Genomic DNA, 21,469 nt, shown 5'->3' with positions numbered 1-21,469 from the left:
ATTCTAAAAGTTTCCTCCATTAGTTTTAATGTAGGAAACAAGAATCTTCCCATTAGGTCTAATTTATTCACAGCTTTTTATAGAAATGGCACTGGTCAGATCATTAAATGAAGTTTTATGAATTGCATTATTAAATTCTGAAGTTTAGGCTGAGTCTTCAACAGGAAAATGATTAATCGCCTGTAGTAACCAAAAGCAGAAGCAAAATGGCGCCATTTGGTCGGAGAAAGGGAACAAACCTTATCCAGTAGATAAAATAATTGTTTTACCTTTTTTTTTTTTCTTTTCTTTTCTTTTCTCTTAGATGAGTCAGAAAAAGAAGGGTTGGACAAACAGGCTTGGGCAATCTGATCTGGATTTTAAACAAATCAATACTTTTTCTGAGAGTCTGAACAACTTGGAAAAAATTATTTCTGTCACACATCTTAATGGCTTGCAGCTCTGTGTGTTCTGGTTCAGGCTGAGAAATACCACAAACAGTGTTCAAGTTTTCGTGGTATTTCCTGACTGACCAGAAGTGGGAAACAATGCAAATTGCATCAGATTTTACATAGTCTTCTGGTTAATTTTGTTGCCCCATACTGGGATAATAATTTGGATAATACTGGGGTATTATCCAAACTGAAATTCAGATTGCATCACTAAGATAAAAAGGAAAGTAATGGGCAAGCGTTCACTGTAAGCTATAGCTCCAAAAAACACTTAAATTTTATTTAAAAAAATGAAACTCTTCAGATCGTTCAGAAAAATGATATAATTTGTTATGTACATGTTTAGGTTTTTATGTCATCATGCCTTATATTTTCTTGGATCAAAGAGTCTCATGATGAAATATTGCTCTGTCAAATATTAGTCACTTAAATACATTTCACCATAATCACCACTCAGAATACTGGAGGCCTTATTTGGCTGTATGTTGTGTATATTTTACTTTGATTTCAAATGGTATTGCATTCAGTTAAGATATTTTTGCTGCAAGATTTAGTCCTCCGGTTTCTTTTGAACACAAAGATCTTGATACCATGATCAGTGAAACAAAAGCTGCTGATACCAAAATTTGGTAAATCAATGGGTGTTCTTCTTTCCACATCGCCATTGCTTTATTGGCTGAGAACCAGCGTCCTGCCAATGCTTACTCTGTGGCATAGTGCTGTGGACTGCGAATTCCTGGAAAAGTTGGATGGAGTCCTATTTGCAGCAGTGAGCAACATAGTCCATTATGATTATTAGCAGAATCGGGTCCTTTCTTGTGACATGCTTATTTTTTTTTTTAAGTGAGGGGGTTTTCTGGCACTGGAACGCTACCTGCTGAACTGGAATACCTGAAGTAGAAAATTCAGCATTGCATGTAGCAAAGTATAATACTTAATTGCTCGTGTTGCCATTAGGAAGGAAAGAAAAACTTTACTGATATAAATAAAGCATTAGAAAGGTCAAAGCAACTGCAGCAAAATATAACCTCAGTATTTATGAACAAGACAAGGCTGAGGATAAATTGTCTGATTAATGAGTATTTCCTTTGTTCAAGCAGATAACACAGCAGATGTTCTCGTTAGACGTGGAGGCTTTAGTCGACAAAAGCAGGACTTATACCTTCTTCCTATTGTTATAAGCGATGGTGGAATCCCTCCCATGAGCAGCACCAATACCCTGACTATTAAAGTCTGTGGCTGTGACAGTCAGGGCTCCATGCTCTCATGTAATGCTGAAGCCTATATCCTCAATGCTGGACTTAGCACAGGAGCTTTAATTGCCATTCTTGCTTGCATCGTGATTTTGTTAGGTAAGGACATTCCCTACCTTTTATTCTTTCATTTGCTTGCATTTAAATGTTAATCCAGATTTATCCACATTTGATATTTGTTATATTCCCCCCAAAAGGTCCCCTTGTTTAAAAGCTTCTCCTTCCATTTCTCTGGAGTGATGGTCCTATCGTACCTGATGAACGCTCTTTATTATGTTCTGGACAGTATTGATAAACTCTGTTGGGCACCCTCAAAATCCCCTTACGAATCATCATGTTACTCAGTCCATAAGGGTAGTTAAAGGAATCAGGTTTTTGATTTGGGGATGTTTTTTCCAGGTGGCAAAATGCAGTAGGTGTGCCTACTATATGACTCTACTCTCCCTTGTGTTGAGGGGAAAAAAAGGACAAATAAGTAGTTCAGGAGACTTGCCAGTGACAGAAGTCCTGGAACACCAGAAACATCCCGAGGATGCCTCAGATAGGTGTTTTGAGACCGCCTAAGCACGTGTTAAAGTAAGCTTGGAGAGTGGCCTAACTTACCTTCTTGTATTTTTTTTTCTGTAGTCATTGTAGTATTGTTTGTAACACTGAAAAGGCAAAAGAAGGAGCCCCTTATTGTCTTTGAAGAAGAAGATGTCCGAGAGAACATTATTACCTATGACGATGAAGGGGGTGGAGAAGAGGACACTGAAGCCTTTGACATTGCTACTTTGCAGAACCCTGATGGCATCAATGGATTTATTCCTCGTAAAGATATAAAACCTGAGTATCAGTATATGCCAAGGCCAGGGCTTCGGCCAGCTCCAAATAGCGTTGATGTCGATGATTTTATCAACACAAGAATACAAGAGGCTGATAATGATCCGACTGCTCCTCCTTATGACTCTATTCAGATCTATGGCTATGAAGGAAGAGGCTCAGTGGCTGGTTCACTTAGCTCCTTAGAGTCAGCGACAACAGATTCTGATTTGGACTATGACTATCTACAAAACTGGGGACCTCGATTTAAGAAACTAGCAGACTTATATGGCTCCAAAGACACTTTTGATGATGATTCTTAACAATAAAGTTACAAATTTGGCCTTAAGAACTGTGTCTGATGTTCTGAAGAATCCAGAAGAAATGTAAGCAGGTATTTTTTTAAAAACCAAGAAAAGTCATTTAAACATTTAAGTTTGACAGAGAGGATTCCTTTGATTAAAAAGGACATCAAAGTGGTAAATACTGTGAAGTACCTTTTCTTACAAAAGGCAAATACAGAAGTTGGTTATCAACTTCACTAGAGAAATAAACCACTTATGAAGTACAAAATATTTAAATGAAGGAAAATTCTAGACGTGAACCTCCACATGAGGGATATCTTTTATGTATTATGAACATCTAAATCTTTTATGTCAAAGAAGCTTCCACAAATTAGAGAGGACAACAGTTCTGAGCTGTAATTTCGCCTTAAACTATGGACACTCTATATGGTAGTGCATTTTTAAACTTGAAATATATAATATTCAGCCAGCTTAAACCCATATGATGTATGTACAGTACAATGTACAATTATAATGTCTCTTGAGCATCAAACTTGTTACTGCTGATTCTTGTAAATCTTTTTGCTTATACTTTCATCTTGAACTAATACGTGCCAGATATAAAAACTCTGTCTTGTTGCAGTGGGAGGCGCCCTATTTCTATGTCATTTTTAATGTATCTATTTGTACAATTTTAAAGTTCTTATTTTAGTATACATACAAATATCAGTATTCTGACATGTAAGAAATGTTACAGCATCACACTTATATTTTATGAACATTGTACTGTTGCTTTAATATGTGCTTCAATATAAGAAGCAGACTTTGAAATAAAATGATTCTTTTTTAATTCTTGTTTTGGTTATTAAGCATTTAAGAAAAAGAAAAAAACATAGTGTTTCTAATATCCCATTTCTAGTCCTGACTAATTTACTACATTTATGACTTTTAATAGCCCTATTTATTATGTGTTTGTAGTTGTTTGGTTGCCTTGTTAAGTGATTATTTAAAATCAAACACATTTTACAAATGTTTTTAGATAAAAATCTGTAATGTCTGGTGAACATTTTGTACCGTCTCTAGCTACAGCTTGTGGCTGCTTCCAGAGTACAGCAATACCTTTCAGAACAATTGCACTCTGGATTTAATTTAATTTCTTTTAAACTTTCCCATGTAATGTGTATTTACCTTATAGCGTAGAACTTTTAGGGATATCGGAACAACTTTAAAAATGGATGGCAATACACTGCACTTACAATTTACTCCACACTTGTTAATCTCCATGCTAGGCTTCTATGGGTTTAAAAGACTTACACCTGACCCAGTTTAATGATAAGATCCCTATAGACTGCTTCACCTGACAGTTACCTTATCTGAGTATTAATTATGGTTCTGGCACTTAGAAACATTTTTTTTTTTAAAGTTTACTGCAGTTAAATTGCATTGGCTACAGAAAACAAAACATTAAAATTTTTCATAAGAGAAATATAGAGTTCTTTCAGAGTAAGTTGTTCTATGTAATGTACACTTTTAATCTAAAAATGTTCTATAACTTTTAATACTAGTTCAGAATGAGCAAGGGATCCGAATTTCTTCTGTGCATCAACATTTTCAGCATCTGTGTACAGTTGTAATCCTGCTAAATTCAATATAGCTTGCTGTTAAGGATCAGAGATCAACAGCTGCAATATGGGAAGAGGCAATAAACAGAACTGATATGCATTTTTTTTTCCATCTTTTACATTATAAATCCTATCCTATATTTGCAGTCAGGTATCCAAATGCTTCACCCAAGAGGAAATCTTATATTTGATGTATTCTTTATGTAAAGATCATGTATTTAGTTAGTCTTAAATTTAATTAAAGATTAAGAAAAATGTTTTAACTATATATCCATATTCACTGCCCCCACTGTATCCCTATGTTGTATAGATCAAGAGTTTGCTGAAGAGCAAATTTGCTATACAATGTTTTGTTATAATATTCCACTTTATATACTTTCTATATAAGTCTGTAGTTTATTCAGCTTAACTTAGTTCTGATTTCTTTGGTTGTTGATTTTTCAGTGTTTATAATCCAAAGAATATTTTGCTAGTTTTGCACATTTCTCCAACATAAATTTAAATAAAGGGGGGGGGAATGACAAATTAACGGAGAAAAAAAGTAAAACTACTGGTAAGTTTCCATCACCATCATTGATGCTGTATGCTTTTATTTTGCTATTTGAGAAGTTTTAGACTTATTAACTGCATTTTTATTTTACATTTTTATGTTTATTTTTTTTATAAGGACATTGTCAAGTACCTGTTTCAATAGTTTTAAATGCTTGATTTTTAGTCTCTATTGTTTGTAGCACTCTCTTAGAAGCTTGAAAATAAATTTCTTTCCCTGCTGATCTTGTCCTTTTTCCTTTGGCAATTACTGATCTTTTCCTTCCAGTGAATATGAAATTCGAGAATATGAAACGATTATTGGTTGATGCCATCCAATGCTGGCTATGGATTTATGGGAATGTCATTTGTAAATCTGAGGTAGTAGACTCACCAAAATGATTTGTTCCTGCAAAAAAAAAAAAGAAAGGTGATATTTGTTTGTGTTGAGCTCTACAGCACAAACCTCACTCCAGGCCCAAATCCTAGCTATGTCTTCAAAGCTCATAAGCCCCAGGGCTTCTCCAGTTGCTAGGTGGCTGTACACTGAGCTAGAGTCTTTAAGATAATGTGGAGTAGACTGCAAGCTATGATGGTTGCTTGTGATAATGCCCTAAGGACTGAGCATCCTAGGATGTCATTTCATTTGCATCGGTCACTCACTGGATGTCTCTGTTTCTTGGCTGGCTAAGCCTAAATTATGAAATTCTCTATCCATTATCCATGTAAGTTAATAGCAAGACTCCTGTTGACTTCAGTAGGCATTGGATTAGATCCACAACTGGAGAGTATGCCCAGAGAAGACACCATAATGCTTAAACTGTTCAGGGAGAGGGACTGGTATGGAAAGAGTGGCAGACAAAATGATGCTTTTAATCTCAAGTCATGCAGACTATAAAAATAGGCTATTGCAACAATCATTAACCTGGTGTAGATTTTAAATGTAATTGTATCTTCTCACAGAAAGCCTGTGCCCCGGTGGTGTTACATATTGCCTCATCTCATACAGAAAACTGACAGTGCACTGCATATAGTTGCCTGTGCTTCCCAGCATCATCACGAACACAAAGCAACTGCATATGCAAATGCAAGACATTCACCTGGTTCCTTTAATCATCTTTGCCAAGCTTCTGCTGAGTGTATTTGGGAATGTGACCTGATATTTTAAGTAGTATCTGGCAACATGTAAAGAAGGGGCAGCCAAACTGTAGGATGGGTTTCACAAGGGGCCCAGGCAGCTTCTGTGTGTGGCAAGTGACACTGGGGAAGGAACAGGAAGCACAGCAGCAGACAGAGCTGGGAGGCAGAAAGCAAAGCAGCAAATTGGGTAGGGAGCACAAGAAAGGAGGCAGAAATCAGAGCAGCACATTGGGCCTGCGAAGAGGACTGGAGTGGCACATGGGGCTAATTTGTGGTATGCCTGCCAAAAAAGGCTGCCCCTTGCCACTGATGTAAGGAATACCATTTCAGTTGTGTAAGTGCCTAAACATTTGCTTTCTGTAATCATTTCAGTGATTTTGCTCTACTGTTCCCAGCAAAGTGTACATTGGCACACCTGGAAAAAAAAAATCATTTTACATTGGAGTGAATGCATGATGAAAATGCTCAGAGCTGTCTGCTTGGGAAACACGGCGATGAATTAGAATGTATCGGGGCTGAAGAGCTTATCCTAGCTGGAAAGCGTTATTAGGCTTTATGATTTGTTAGTAGCTTCTGTTGTGTTAGTTTCCATGCTTAGAGGACATGTGTTACCATACTTTTCCTACTACAATCAGCAGGAAGAGATTTGCCACTGACATGGGTATGACAAGAATTAGACCTTTTATTTTATATTCTGGAGCGAGTGATAGGACACCATTCAAAACTGGAGCTGTGATGGGGTGACTAACAGTTTAGTGTATTCCTACTGAACTCACCTGAAACTGCAGATTAGCCAAAAAACACAATCTTTTTACTTTTGGCCACAAATATAACTCAACCACCAGTATAAGTCAAAAGGTGAGCGGGTCTTTTTAGCAAGAAAAATGTTGTAGTGACATCTACTTCACTTGCCACTTTTCCAGAGTAACTTACCTCCTTCAACACCATGGATTAAGCTGTGTATATTACCTTACCCTAAGGTAAGGTAGGTACCTTGCCCCAAGAAGGGGATCAATATCGATAAGGTTCAGTGCTAAGACTTCCTATATAGTCAATGGGCACACCTAGGTGCCTCCCTAGCGTGATGCAGCTTCCCACATACTAGACGGGTAATGCCAAGCATTTAGGTGTCAACAATGAGTTTGGGTTTACTGTGAAGTAGTGCAGCTGCAGCTATTACATGTGGTTGTGCTGGTGCTTCCATATCACCTAGTAAAAGCACTTGTCAAGAAACTGGGTTCTCATCTTGAGGGAGCTTCAGACCTACATCTTTTATGTTCTCACAAGACCACTAGACCAGCCTGACCATTAGACCAGCCTCTTTTAGGAGAAGCCTGTTTTTCTCTATCCTACTGTTGACACTGATCCAGCGGGCAGCCAAGTGTGCAAGATTTATAAGGCCAGGAGAATGCTATGGTGCGTGTGTTTCTGCACCCTTGGTGCTTTAGCCTCATGCCTTTGAAAACAAAGTTCTTGGTTTTGGTTCCTGCACCCATGGTGAGGGCTGCTTTTTAACCAATGACTTGCTAATATACCATAATAAACCTAAACAGATAAATGGAACCATCTCATTGGTGAATAGCCTAGCCAGACTCATAGGCTTGCCTCCAGTCACTTATCTAGCCCTTTGACACATGCAGTCCTCACATTCAGCAAGAGCCTATAGTCTGCCTGCTTTGCAGCATGCTGGTTAGTGGACTCTATCAGGTCCTTGACCAGCAACAATACAGATTTGAGTCTACTTCTGTGGCTCTTGCTGGATAAAAGCATGAAGAAACTCAGATCTGGTCACCGATGTGCCATTACAGGTTTAAAAAATAAAAAGGGAGGGGCGAGGGCAAGGGTGAGCCTTTGGTACATACTAGGCTCGCTCAGAGCATGTCTGCTAAATGGGCCCATCAGGGGAAACACTTGTGTTTCTGCCAACGGTCATGCACAGTGCTGCTGATGGTTCAATGCCCCTCTGCACCCCCTTCTGGCATTAGTCCCAGTGGACTTTTCTAGCCAGGCCTCCTCCTGTCCTGGCCTTTCTGGTAAGTGGTTTAAGGAGATGAGGCCCAAACCAAAGGATAGCCAGGGATGTGCAGTATATGGCACTTAGGATGAGGGCACTATATTTTCACTCCACAGTGAAGCTGATTTATTGCAGGGACTTGCACCCAAGTTTCTTAGGACTGTGTGCTAACTCCTTTTGGGTATGTGACAATTTAGGCTAAGTCACTGCTCACGAAGGCTGCCATGTCACATGGGCAGTGCTGGCTCCTAGGAAACAGAAGCTGGAGGAGGCAGTGTGAGCCTGGTGACCCACTGCAGCACAATAATTAATTATTGACTGGAGCAAGGCAGTGACTGGAGGCACCCAGACAGTCCCTTAGCTGCAGTATCAATCTAGCTCTTGCCAGTGATGCATGGCCCTCAGACTGCACCGCAGCCTTCCCTAGTGACTAGCATGAGACAATGGCTCATCACTTGGTGAGATACATTCCTGGGATGCTAACTCACTTGCACACACTCTCCAGGTATTGCGTGAGGCCCTTGGGCACTGTATTTGGGGCCAAGGGTGGGGGGGTGTTGGTTTTTGGTTTTGTTTTTTCCATTAAGTGACTTCATTGGCAAATTTTGCCTAAGACCCTGCTTCTGGTATGATTCAACAGCCCCTGGATTTCCCTGTACTTTGCCATGTCACATCATCTATTTCTAAGTGATCCTGTGTGTACAGGAACTGGCTAGATAGCTACAGCTACAACATTAGTTATTTTTAAATTATTCTCTCAGCTCTGGAACACCTCTGTGAAAAAAGAAAGTATCCTAGTGCCACTACTAAAGCTAACACAAAAGTCTTGTGGGAGGGCAGGGACTGACTTGATGGAGAGAGGCATGAAACCGGGGGGTGGGCGGCGGGGATGGAGATCTTAATGCTATCAAGATCTTAAACATTTATGTTAATGGCTGGGGGTTGGAGGGATAAAATGGGGGACTGGGTTAGGCACAAGACTGATCCATGCTTTCAACCCCCTGCCCATAATGGCATGCGCGCGCGCACGCACATACACCCACATCCCGCCCCCCCCCCCCCACACACACACTTGCCTCCTTCCCCCACCAGTATGTGGACAGACATACTATTTGAAACAGTTCAAACCACTTTGAAATATAACAGAGTCATCTGCATAGATGTATGTCCCCGCCGCCCAGTTCCAAAACTCTGCTCTGCTCTGCCAGCGGAAGAAGGGAGCACAGGGTTGACAGTCTGGCAGATGGGTGAGCTACATGGCCTTGCCACTTGAGGCCTAATTCACTGGTAGGCAATGCCTGGCATGGGTGCCAGAGCATAGCATGTAAAGACATTTTGCTCGTCACATGTGCCTTTGGTGGGGAAGAGGCCTGAGCTGTGCTGCCACAACAAAGATTGGGCATCTCACAGCTCCCCTCGCATACCAATACCTTACAAGTCAAGCGTGCGGGTGCTTTTGGCAGTCTGCCCAAAAATGTTGCTGACCCATGGCCTAATGAGTCCTAGGTGCCTGAAATACTGCCAAGTCCTGGGACTCCTTGCTGGATCCCTGCATACTCTCTCTTTTTCCCAGGTCCCAGCCCCCTGCTCCAGCTCCAAGCTCCTCCAATTCTCCACCTCTATTGCAATGGGAGGAGAGGTTTTTGAGCATGGGGCATGTTCTGGGGTGGGGAGTGGGTAGAGAGTCAGAATCCCAGCGACAACGCTGCCCTGCTGCCATAGACATGCCCCTGCCACGTGCATAGGCCACTGCTGCTTATCACCAGACTGCCTGGGGGCAGGGGGAGTATGATTGAGTGGGGAGGGGGGGACGTGGTGTCCTGCCCCTGTCCATTCTGGGCGCCCTCTGACAGGCCACATGCCCCCGCCCCAGCCCTGCCAATGCTCCTCACTCCCAAACAGCAGTACCCTGCCCTCCACCCCTTACTGGTGCCCCTCACTCCTGACCCACAGCCCCTTGGTGTTGCCAGTGCCCTGTACACCCAACCCACAGTCACCCATCCTGTCCCCAGTTCCCTCACTCCCAACCCACAGCCCCTGTCCCCCTGCCAGTGCCAGTCACTCCCAACCTACAGCCCCTTCCTCCACAGCCCTTTTGGTGCCCCTCACTCCCAACCTGAAACCCCCTGCCCTGCCCCCCAGCCCTGCCAGTGATCCTCACTTCCGCTCCACAGCCCCCCCCGCCAGCCATGCTGATGCCCCTCACTTCCGACCTGTAGCACCCTGCCCTGCTCCCCCCAGCTCTATCAGTGCCTTACATGCTGGACCTGCAGACCCCTGCCCCTATCCTTGCACTCTCTCTCTCTCTCTCTCTTACTGGCTTGCCTGAGTCTATGCAGAGAGCGCGTGACCCTGACAACCAATTGCCTTGCCTGCTGTTATGAGCCCGAATCAAGCAGTCTGGGGCAGCAGAAAACCTGAATATTTGCTCTTTTTAAAAAAAAAACCCACCTGGATGCAGCACAGGGGTACAAAAAGGAGGACCTGTCTGGGACAACCCAGACAGGTGGCAATGCTACCTCCCCCCCTTCCACACACAGCACCTAAGAAAACTACATACATGCCAGCCCCCCAAAAACCACTGTCCCCTCCTTCCCTTCCTCTCCCTTCCTCCTGAAGGCTTCCAAAGCCATCTGAAGCAGGATTCCTGTTCTCCAGGCCTCAGGCCATGTACCATTTAAGTTCTGGTGGATGGGATTGCCTAGGGCTGGGGTGGGGATATAGGTGGGCCAGGCCAGAGTAGGGGCAGGGGATGTGCAGAGAGAGTGCTCCCAGTTCCATGGTGCTCAGGGAACATGGAGGCCAAATGGCAAGATAGCACCCATTAACATTAGTTTCAGGTTCCTTCCTCCCACCCCCCTCACCCCCAATCCATTTGACTTTCCAAAATGGGGGAGGCGCATGCATGTGCCTACAACTGGAATAGCACCAACAGTCTACGCTGCTCCTCTGCACCTAGGCCTGGGGTAGGCTTGTTGGGGGGGGTGGGGAGGGAGGGGAAAGGGAGGTGCCTGAAGCTGCTGCTAACGGGTGCTATCCTGCCACAGTTCAAACGCTGTGTTGGCCGCAACCCAAAACCTACACTGCCATTGACATCAGGGCCTCCAAGGAAAGCAAAAAAAATGTGATCTGCTAAGCCCATCTTAAGTCTCCAGTATTCCAGTAACACCCAACTCGCGTTCCTTAGATGGCACCATTTTATGTTGTATAGCCTTGTGTACAAGTACCAAAACAGGCATGCAGCCTGGGCAGAGTGCGTAACAGCTACGGTGTGTTGGACACAAATTTCTTGTGATCCTTAGGTCCTCAGAACTGGAGTTGATTAAAACTCATGCATGCCTTAGGCTCAGGAAGGAGGGAAAGAGACAAGCAGAAATCCTACTTCTCTCCATCCAAAAAAATGCCAGGGCATTCACCCAGGATATTATAGAACTTGGGCTCTATGCCCTGCTTACCCAAAAGAGTTTTGAACTTGGGCTTCTGGTTGTTCTAGCAGAGTACACCAAATGGTACATCACATCAGCCTTCTAAGCTGTATTTCCACCTTTTGAAGCTGACCCACTACTATCATCATTGGTGCTAGGGAAATAATAAAGAGGGGCATGCAAGTAGGACTTTTCTATCCCATTAGCAGTAAGAGCCCGGTTTAGAAACCATAGGCCCACATCTATTTCAGGACAACACCTATATAATCCAGCTGCTCAGGACCCATATATTTCCACATTTCTTCCTGTTATAGCTGACAAGGAGATCAGCTTTCAAAAGGAGTACCTGAGAACATCCTCAACAGTGGCTGACCTGTGACGTGATGGTTAATGAACTATGCTAGGAAATCAGGGAGGCCCAGGTTCAAGTTCCCATTTTTTCTGTGGAAAAAGGGAAGACTACGAAACCATGCTCTCTGATTATTAGCAGTGCTTTTGTTTTGGGGGAGAAGAGAAGAAGACTTAGGCAATTCCATAATTTTCTGACAACGCACATCCCAATCTGTGCCCCTAAATAGTTATCCCCATGCGCAGAGCTACACATCCAGGAACAGAATTTATCTGACTAGAAAAGGGCCAAAAATGCCAGGTAGACACTTAAAAAAGCAACAGAATGACACTCACTTTTGAAAAGTTTTTATGCATTGGGTGAGCTAAGTCATACATTGGCATAAATAACCGTCTCAATGTGCGTTGCTGCAACCGTACTTAGTTAATTTACTCATAGAAGTAAGTACTCCCTCACTGTATGGTTGTTACAGATCATCCCACTTGGATCACTGAGTGTAATTGGACCCATCACAGATTCTTTATTATGTTAGGAAGTCATCTTAGTCTCTATTCCCCAATCTGCCTGTCCAGTGTGACTCTGGTTGACCTACACATCATTCTCAGAACACCTACTTTGTCATTCTGAAGCTTTAAAAAAAAAAAAAAAAAAAAAGGGGTTCAACCCAAGCAAAGAGTAATATGACTGTTACTTACTGTATTCATGTAAAAAAAGAAAAAAAAGAAACCACTGATTTCTTATACTTTGTCTGGGCTTGCTACTGTCGCTGAGGTGTAATGTGAACTTGCGCAGAGCGGTACACCCAGACATGCTGTTAGAGCATACTAGGTGCCAGGGCATGTTCACAGTGAAGATGGGGGACAAACTCATGAAAGGAAAGCAGCTGACTTCTGCAGCATACCTAGCACTACATTTTTTATCCCAAGTCTCACAATATTTGATGAGTTTTTTTATCTTGGAGCCATTGCTTTTGCTGGGAAGCGATTTCCTAAGACTCTGGGCTTTTGCATTTTTTTCAATGGGAGTAGTCCTTGAACAAGACAAAGATCTGAAAATACAAACCCTAAAAATGACAAACTGTAGAAGGTGAATGAAAAGAACCAAAACATAACAAAAATGAAACAAAACTCTCTCATGGCTTTAAGCCAATCCCAATCCTGTGGTGCTGGGGCCTAACTCAATGGTTTGCAATAGTCAATACTCCTATTGTTCATTCATCTTCATGGCATATAGATAGCTTTGAAATAATTCTCTTTGAGGAGGAGGAGACAGACAACAACTAGAGTTTAAGTGTTATGTGAGATTTCCCCAGCAGCACAACATTCATTAATTTGAAATTTGTGCACGACTAGTCACCTGCACCCATTTCCTACTACAGTATAAACAATTTTTCAGTTTTAAAAACAGTAGTCTAGTCTGAACAGGAATATTTTGGAACAAAACTGCAAATGTAGTTTGTTTTTTCCTTTCCTCCATCAATTCGGACATGGGGGTAAATTCTCAGTGCCACCAGAAACAGACATCTTTTTCTTCAGCTCAGAAGGCTGATTCAAAAAGATGAAGCTATAATTTCTAAACACTCCTTCGAGACCAAAAACCATCTTTCCAGGCCCCAGAGTCATAGGGTATGTTTTCCTGTATATGTCATTGGCCATACGCTCAGTCCCATAAATATAATAATCTTGAAATCTGTACTTTTCACACCTTTGCACTATGCCATTGACTTTGGTCACTGAGTAGTAGAGGCAATATTTCACAAGGTAATAAACTGCGTTAGAATGTTACAAAAGAGCCTTACCTGTTCTTCCACCGTTGCTGAAGATGTCCTCCCATGCAGTAGATTACGTTCCTAGCTACAGCCTGATCTCATATTTTCTTGTTCTTATTAGAGCACTGAAGAAAGACATCATTAATCAACTGGAAGCACATTTAGCAAAGTTCAACGTTTATGAAAAATTTATGTCAACCTTTAGGTTGCATGACAGCACCAAACCTTCACTTAATAAGTTCTATAATGACTTGCTGATAATGGCAGATTCAGATGGTCTCTGCTGGTTCTACTGGATCTTTTAATAACATTTTCTACAATGATTATAGGCCTCTTGCACACTATTCTACTATATAGAACAACTCTGTTGCTTAGTCATCAGTTCCAAGACAGTTTTGATGAATACAAAAACTGAAACAAGGTATCTTTTCCCTCTGGTGTACTTGCTCATATGAACCTATTTGTGTTGTACAATGTCTACAATGAAAGTTGTAGATACCTGATGTCTGTTGAGTGCTGGTATACATTTGACCTATCCTCAAGAGGCCATTCATTGAACATGCTCTCTCTTCTTCAGGGTTGTCAGTAATAAGGCACCTTTAGTCTGAGAAATCTAATTTCTTCTGGCATTTTACTTGAAAGCACTACATTTTGAACCAAAAGGCTCATAACTATGGGACGCTACTGCCCATTTTGCTTTTTTAAGGTGGAAACCTAGAAATGCTTATCAGCCCAAGATTTCACCATTACATGTCATTGTAACATTATTTTCTAGTAAACTAATCTTACATACCTTTACTATGAGGCACTTGCTACTGGAAAGAAATGGTAGCGCTCAGATTAGTAAATCTAGAAAAATATAATTGTGGCACTACTGTAATGTAATCCAAGCAGCCCTGCATGACTGGATGAACATAATCTGTGTGCATGTGCAACCACGTAGCTTTGCTAAATAAAACTTGCCCTTGTTATTCCTAGACTTCCTACTATATGGCACTGCAGCTGTCTCAAAGTTATTTCATCGGTGCTGAGAAAAGCCAGTGAAGTAAAAACCAAGTGCGATGGTGGAAGGGCTGGGGAGGGAGGGGAGGACAGGGAAAGCAGAGGCGTTCCAAATAGGCAGTCAGTTTGGCATCCAACACCAGGCTACCATCACAAACAGACATGATAAAAGTGCAACCTGTTTATTTTTTTCCCCCCGCACCTCCATCCAAACTTGCAAAGCTAAAACGGTTTGCAGTTGTAAATCTGAGCGTGGCAGGGTCATCTTGTTCAGTACAAAAGAGGATAATAAAAATATGTATAGGAGTCATCTTTGATGTGGGCAAGGGTACACAGGAAAAAATAAAAGTAAACACACATATATATATGTTAGCAGCATGGCATTTGCATTACCTGCAATCCAGCACATGATGGTCGTGGGATGGTGCTCAGCAGTGGACAGCGTAAATGAGAACATTCAGCAATCTCTTGGGTGCACTTTAAATAGGAAGCTTGCAACAGCAAGTGCTTTGTTGCTAATATGTGTGGGTGAGGACTTAAAAAAAGGCATTGAAGAGCTCTTCACAGCATGAAACTCAGCTACCTTACAGAAGTGGCAGTCCATGCATTTTAGGACCCAAGGACTAAAACAGGTGGAGAAGGGACAGAGTGCCTCGACTTTGCTTTTTTAAATTCAGGTCATATTGATGCTGGCTCAGAAGAATTGGAGGCAGGGGAGAAGGAGCAGCAAAAGTGCCTCATAGTTGCTAACTGATTTTTTTTTAACCGATTGCAAGCTGCACTAAAATAAATGATAAAAGAGCTGTGATGGAACTCTGATCAGTGAAAAACACTCTACTGGCCTAATAATACCCTAAAGGAAATGTGGTTGGCATTGGAAGATAGGCATAACGTAAGTAATAGACTGACCTAGGATCACAGACAGACAGGAGCGTGAGCGATAGCTGTACGGATCATCAAATGGGGAGGAAGCGTGTTCTGGCCCTGGGTGGAAGGTAGTATCGTTATGTCTGAAGGGCTCTGGAGATTTGTTGGGGTGCAGTATTTCAGTGGACTGAGGCCATAGTTGCCAGATCTAAATCTGCAGTTCTTAAAATCTCTCTTTCTTTGCAGCATCTGACTCCTTTGACTTTTAAAATTAGTGACAGAACCTGGAAAGCCTGGCTGCCTCTCTGCTGGGCTCCTTTCCAATTTTGCGCATGCAGAGACTGCCCTGTTGGTTTAGAACATTTCTGCTGTCATGGCAGTGGAAGAAGTCAGATTAGAGTACTGCTATAAAGCATAACATATCTTTTAAGCCCTGAGTTCACTGAAGTCTCTTGGTTCACAGCTGAATAGCCAAGTGAGGTGTCGAGCATTGTTGAATTTAATGGGCCAACTTTCAGTTATTTATCTACCAGATGGCTTCATTCTCACTTTTTCCCCTCTGAACACTTTGAGTTGGTCGTTGGTCTATTACTTTGAAGCCCCTCCTCACTGCAATGCTGAAGACTTGGTTAGGCTCACATTTCTGATACGAGAGCTACAAAACTATTTGAGATTCTCCAAACATAGTTCAGTCTGTTTTTAGCTCCACTGAGGAAAAGGTCACACAATGGATTTGGTCTTTGCTTTGTGACTCTGAGAGATGCTTTTTTCTTTTCCATTATCTTCCAGATTACATTTTAAATTTGTTCTGTTTAGCACCCCAGCCACCTCGAATACTCCATTAATATAATTGTCAACTGCATGCAAAAGCCAGCATGTTACTCTTCATCAAGCAAATTTACAATACTGGGTTAATTTGTTTCAGATGAAGAACAGTGTTGTCAAGGAGGAATCCAATTTGGTTCTCAGAAGCTTAATGGATAAACACAACTCCTATGCTCAGTTACTTTTGCAGCTCCTCCTGCTTCACAGATGACTATCAGGAGCACGAAGGCCCTAGCAGCGAAGAAATAGTGAAGACATTGGGCCAAAGTCATCCTTAATTTAAGTCTCCTGAATTCATTGGCATTCCACTGGGGAAGAATGTGACTGTATGTGTACTTAAGGCATGGTCGTCTTACACTGCCAAAAAAACAGAGGGCTTTAAAGGCTGCCAGTGCATGTTATTCAACTTTCATTAATTCTGGTAAGAACAAGCCAGTGAATTTAATTTGGCCTGTGGATGGAATTATAAACTACAGCCCATCTGTTTCCCATCCTAAACAATTGATAGGCCAACATTTATACAAACTTTCTGGTGAAGGTTTCGAGACATGGTTACACAGAAACGTGCATTTCCCTTCTTTTAAAATGGAGGATACTAAGAACAAAGATTTCTTACGCTGTTTTCTATTGGTCTTGAAAATGGACTATTTCTGCCATGTTAAAAAATGATTCAGGAGTGTTGTCTGACACACGGTTGCTGTGATCCAAGGCCCATATGGCTTGTTTTGGAGTGTGTAAAGGTCACTGCTTCTGTTAATACAACTAGTACAAATACTTCCCTGCCATCTGACTATGTTCTTCCTTATTCAGATTGGCAGCTATTTCCCCTACAATCTGGGATTGCCTTTCAATGTAGATTGTTGATGTGCAGACGATGCTGGTTTTTTGTTTTGCTTTTTAAATCAAAGGTTGAATCCATTTTTTGAATTATACTTGAGACTGCACTGTGCTTTGTGCAACGACAACATCCTATATGAAAAAGACATATGTGCTGGATGCAACGGTGCATAGCATATTGCATCCTCCATTATAGCCTTTAAAAAACATTGCATGCATTTTGGGAGTGAAAGACGTAAAAGAGGCCACTTTGATCGCTGGGTATGAGTAGAGAAAATAGATTTTCCATATTAAATGGGGATGAGGATTTATAGCAGCTTGACACACTAACATTCATCTGCTTGCCCTCTTCCCACAGTAAGTGGTAATTCAGTGTACCATTCATTTAGGGGTAAATTGTCCCAGTACTTACCACAGGGTAGGATTGACCACTACTGTTTGTCAGGTTGCCCTGCTTAATCTTCTGAGAGTCAGAATGAGTAGCACCATGACTTCATATTATAAAATAATTTGTCACCCATTCTTTAGCATGTTGACTGTGGGGGACTGACATTTTTCATGGTGCCGGTGTTTCAAGCTTTTTTTTCCTGGAAAGTTTTAGCAAAAAAGTTTCAGCCTTTCTCCGTGAGCAAGAGGAAGGGAAATGCTTTGTTTTACCATGTTAAAAATAATTCTGACAACTGTTTTCATTGCAAAGATCAAAAGCTTTCATGCCTTGGGGCAGGGATTTGAAATTTGGCAGGAGGGGAACCTTTTTGTCAGGGATTTATATTTAGCTGTCCCCATAAAACTGTGCCGAAATGTTGCCAGGAAAAAAAAAAAAAATCAGTTCATGTGTTTGCTGCAGTTTGGCCGTTCAGGTCTTTAAAGATTCTGCCTGCACTGCACACGCTCCGCCTCGTAACGCTCGTGTGCTGCCCAACATCTCCACACAGCCGCTGAGCATGCACTGCCATGGGCAGGGGCAGGGTTTTTTTAACTTGGGGTCAGGAGCAGTGATCAGGACTTCAGGAGCGGGTGTATCCCCTGTTGCCCCTTAGGTGGGCAGACGATGCTGCAGGAGGAGCAGCAGCAGCAGCAGCTTGGGGACTGTTTTAAGTGCCCAAACTCGGTACGAATGCTGTCCCCTTCCCCTCCGAGCTCAGTGACGTGGCCCCTCACTTTCCATCCTCCCTTCCTCTGCCTGAAGCTATCCTTGTTCTTCCTGTTTCTGGCTGCTCCGCGGATGGGGGAAGTTGCTGACCCACTGCAAATGGGCTACGTGGGGATCTGGGCTCAGCTGGGGGCGGTGGTGGTGGGCATGGAGGGTTTCCCCTTGCATGAGCCTGCCCCCAGGTGCTCAAAGAACTCCTGGGGTGACTGGGTGGCCAGGACCATTGCCTACTACTGTCACCACTGTGCCAGCAGTCACTGGGGAGGAGACGGAAATTTTTACCTGATTCAGGGACTTAGTCCCCTAGCCGCTGTTGCAAGGGCATGGTCTGAAAGGTAGGGAGGGCACCACTGTACCTACTCTGGATCCACCCCCATGCACTGATGAAGACTCCAAATTTAGGGTTCAGCATGGCTCCACATGATGGCATTTCCATTCAAGTTCAAGGAAACAAATGCAGTTACATTTTTAACAAGTTACATGGACGTTTTCAATATCATGGAACCACAGCAGCTAAATGGTGAGAAATGACTGATAATTAGCTATTCATGTGACCATTACGTTACCCAAACTCCGAGGTCTCTAGAATGCCAGGGAATGTTTTTCTTGCATCTGCTTCATGAAAGACAAAACTGGCTTTTGGCCTGAAAGTAATTGCTTTCATTTGCACTAGATTTATTTAACATCCATTCTTCTATTTGTTCCTTCCTTTGGTTTGGCAACAAAAGAATGAAGCGTGTAATGCTCTGTTGTTATGCTGCGCACAGTCATCTTCCGTACGGGGAGTGTTACTCCTCAATCAGCAGGCTTCCTCTACTGTACTCCTAAGCTAAGTTGAGTGAAAGAAATCCTCATAGCTATTATATCCCCACTCATGTCCCTGATTAAAAATTAGTCAAGTACCTTAAATCTTCCCTGTGCCAACAGTATTTAAAAAAAAAAAAAATCATGAAAGAGGCTTCAAAGTCACTCTGCAGATGCCAGCTGCAAGACTTTAAAAAAATCCCAAACTGTAAGGGGGGGCATTTTCAAAGCATTGCTCAAGATTCCTTTTTTAATAGGATTGGTGTTTGTACTACCAGGCACCCTTTGAAAGTTTCTCCCTAATTATAGAACCAACCACATTTTTTTTGTTTTCTTTTTTTATCTAAATAAATGAAATTGCTGTGAATTGAAGTGGGAGGGGGGAAAAACAAAATCTTACAGTGAATTTCAGTAGTCAGACAATATTATAAAACAGTTTAACTCTCCAACGTGAGACTATTTTAATCAACACAACCCTGTACAAGCTGAAATCTATCTTACCGTCTTCCTGACTGAAGCTGAACTCCTTCCTTTTGCTTGAAGAATGATACCTTACTCCATAACATAATCGGATGGCAGTAAAAAATTGAATGCTTAACAAGCGCTTACAAGTAGATACCTAGGGAAGATTTCATATATTTTCTGTAACAACCTTATTATAAACACTGCTGGCATCGCCACTACCTTATACTAGTAAGAATAATAGAATATTGCAATGCAGTAAAGTAGAAATATTGCCAGCTAGAAGGCTGCATCAAAGCCTATCATCACATGCTTAGCTTTAAGAATGCAACAACTCCTATTGAATCTAATAGGAAACAGACGTTCTCATTGCCTTAAGAACCAAGACTTTTGTTATCTGTAATACATGCTCACGCACCACACCTCCTGTTGGGTTTTTCCTTCCCCATCCCATAGTTTTACTTCACAGCAGTGTCTGTGCTACAATTCCTCCTTTTAAAAATTATTTTACTCATGAGGCCAAAAGCCAGGGTTCATGAAGTTCATGCAGCTATATATCACAACACAGCAGTTAATGCTGGCCAAGGCGGGGACATCTGCGCATAAACTTGGACAATATTAACCTGTACTAGGGACAGAATTTTTCACCGATCGATCCCAGTTTTGACGATGTGCCAATGACACCCAGAGATTCGGCAAAAATCCCACAGTCAAATCATATGCAGTTGCTGCAAAATGTATAGGCAATCTGTTTTGTTTGGTCTTTTTCTTCTCTTAATTGGTCGATTATTAGAAGAAATAATGCTGTTCGGAAACCAGAAGCTGAAAAGCCCTCTGTTTCCATATTCTTCAGTGAAATTAATATTCATCTAAAACAACACTGCCTGACTAATACATGCATCTGATGTTGTGGGTGTCTCAGCCAAATTTTGCTGAAGTACCTCTGCAGCATTTCTATGTAAAAAAAAATTGTAAGGCTGCTTAAAAAAAAAAATGTTGCTGCATAAAAAAAAATAAAACATTAATAAAATGCACATCACAGGTCTGCCTCATGCTAGTATTTATTTGGGTAATAATTGGGGCCTGATTGCAAAAGATGGCAAGGCTCAGTGGGAATTGGAGATAATGAGGAAGTTGCAGATACTCAGGTGGTATTAGCACTTCCTGGAACTGGGCCCTGTGAGCTATGAGAGATGCAGCTGCAGTGGTTTTAGCAAAGCTCCTAGCTTTGAGCACTGACTCAGGAAACCAAGCGATGGATTACTCGGAGATAGTTTAGTCAATTGTATCAAGAGCTGATATTCTACCCAGGCTGATAGGCTGTCAATTGCAATCAGCACCTTGGTAGATGGAAAGTTCATCTTTCCCACAGTCCTACAATACTGTCAGTTAAAAATAATGAAAAGCAATAAAGAAAGAGCAGCAAATAACCAGACAAAAAGCTGTCATTTAAGCAGATTAATGGCCCCCTCTTCCCCCCTAAATTAGAACAGTCCCAGACAAACCTTCCAGTAGGAACTGAGAGCTGAGCTTTCCCAGGTGTGTTGCTCTGATCAGGTCACCCTGTGACTGCAGAGTGGGGCCTCATGAAGCCCCTGCCGTCCAGGAGCAGGGGTAAGTTTAAAGCAAACTTGCCCCAAATTACTCTAAGGGTGTGGCTACACATGCAATTTATGTGAAGCAATAAACTCCAGTGTTTATTGCCCCAGAGTTTATTGCTGTTTGAACGTACGCCCAGGATTTGGGGCAGCCCTGGCTGGCAGTGGGCCCATCCTAGGGCTGCTTCAACTGGGCTCAGCATACTGCAGAGGGGCTGGCTGGGGCACAAGGGCATTCCAGTGTAGGGCTGGCCAGCAGGCCTAGTAGCAGCCTCCATACTAAAGCCATCCTCATCAGCATCTACA

The 21,469-nt window shown here is 42.1% G+C and overlaps 1 protein-coding gene and 1 long non-coding RNA gene across 6 annotated transcripts in view; one reads left to right on the top strand and one right to left on the bottom strand.

Moving 5' to 3' along the window:
* CDH11 (cadherin 11) overlaps positions 1-3,619 on the top strand; it is a 113,506-nt gene extending 109,887 nt beyond the window's left edge. For all 5 annotated transcript variants that reach the window (XM_090063727.1, XM_090063724.1, XM_090063726.1 and 2 more), the window contains 2 exons: positions 1,532-1,783; positions 2,312-3,619. In XM_090063727.1, the coding sequence (XP_089919853.1) occupies positions 1,532-1,783; positions 2,312-2,808 (749 nt within the window). In that variant the 3' untranslated portion in view covers positions 2,809-3,619. The remainder of the gene's footprint in view (positions 1-1,531; positions 1,784-2,311) is intronic.
* Positions 3,620-5,191: 1,572 nt separating this feature from the next.
* On the bottom strand, positions 5,192-19,830 carry LOC149857117 (uncharacterized). Its single transcript, XR_016444319.1, has 3 exons — positions 19,605-19,830; positions 13,646-13,740; positions 5,192-5,328 (listed from the first exon to the last, which is right to left on the bottom strand). It is a non-coding gene; the product is annotated as an uncharacterized LOC149857117 (long non-coding RNA).
* Positions 19,831-21,469: the final 1,639 nt, after the last annotated feature.

The sequence above is a fragment of the Crocodylus siamensis genome, chromosome 9 (assembly GCF_052110815.1).
Source record: "Crocodylus siamensis isolate JL-2025a chromosome 9, ASM5211081v1, whole genome shotgun sequence".
Lineage (NCBI taxonomy): Eukaryota > Metazoa > Chordata > Crocodylia > Crocodylidae > Crocodylus > Crocodylus siamensis.
This window is presented reverse-complemented; position numbering and strand designations above follow the sequence as displayed.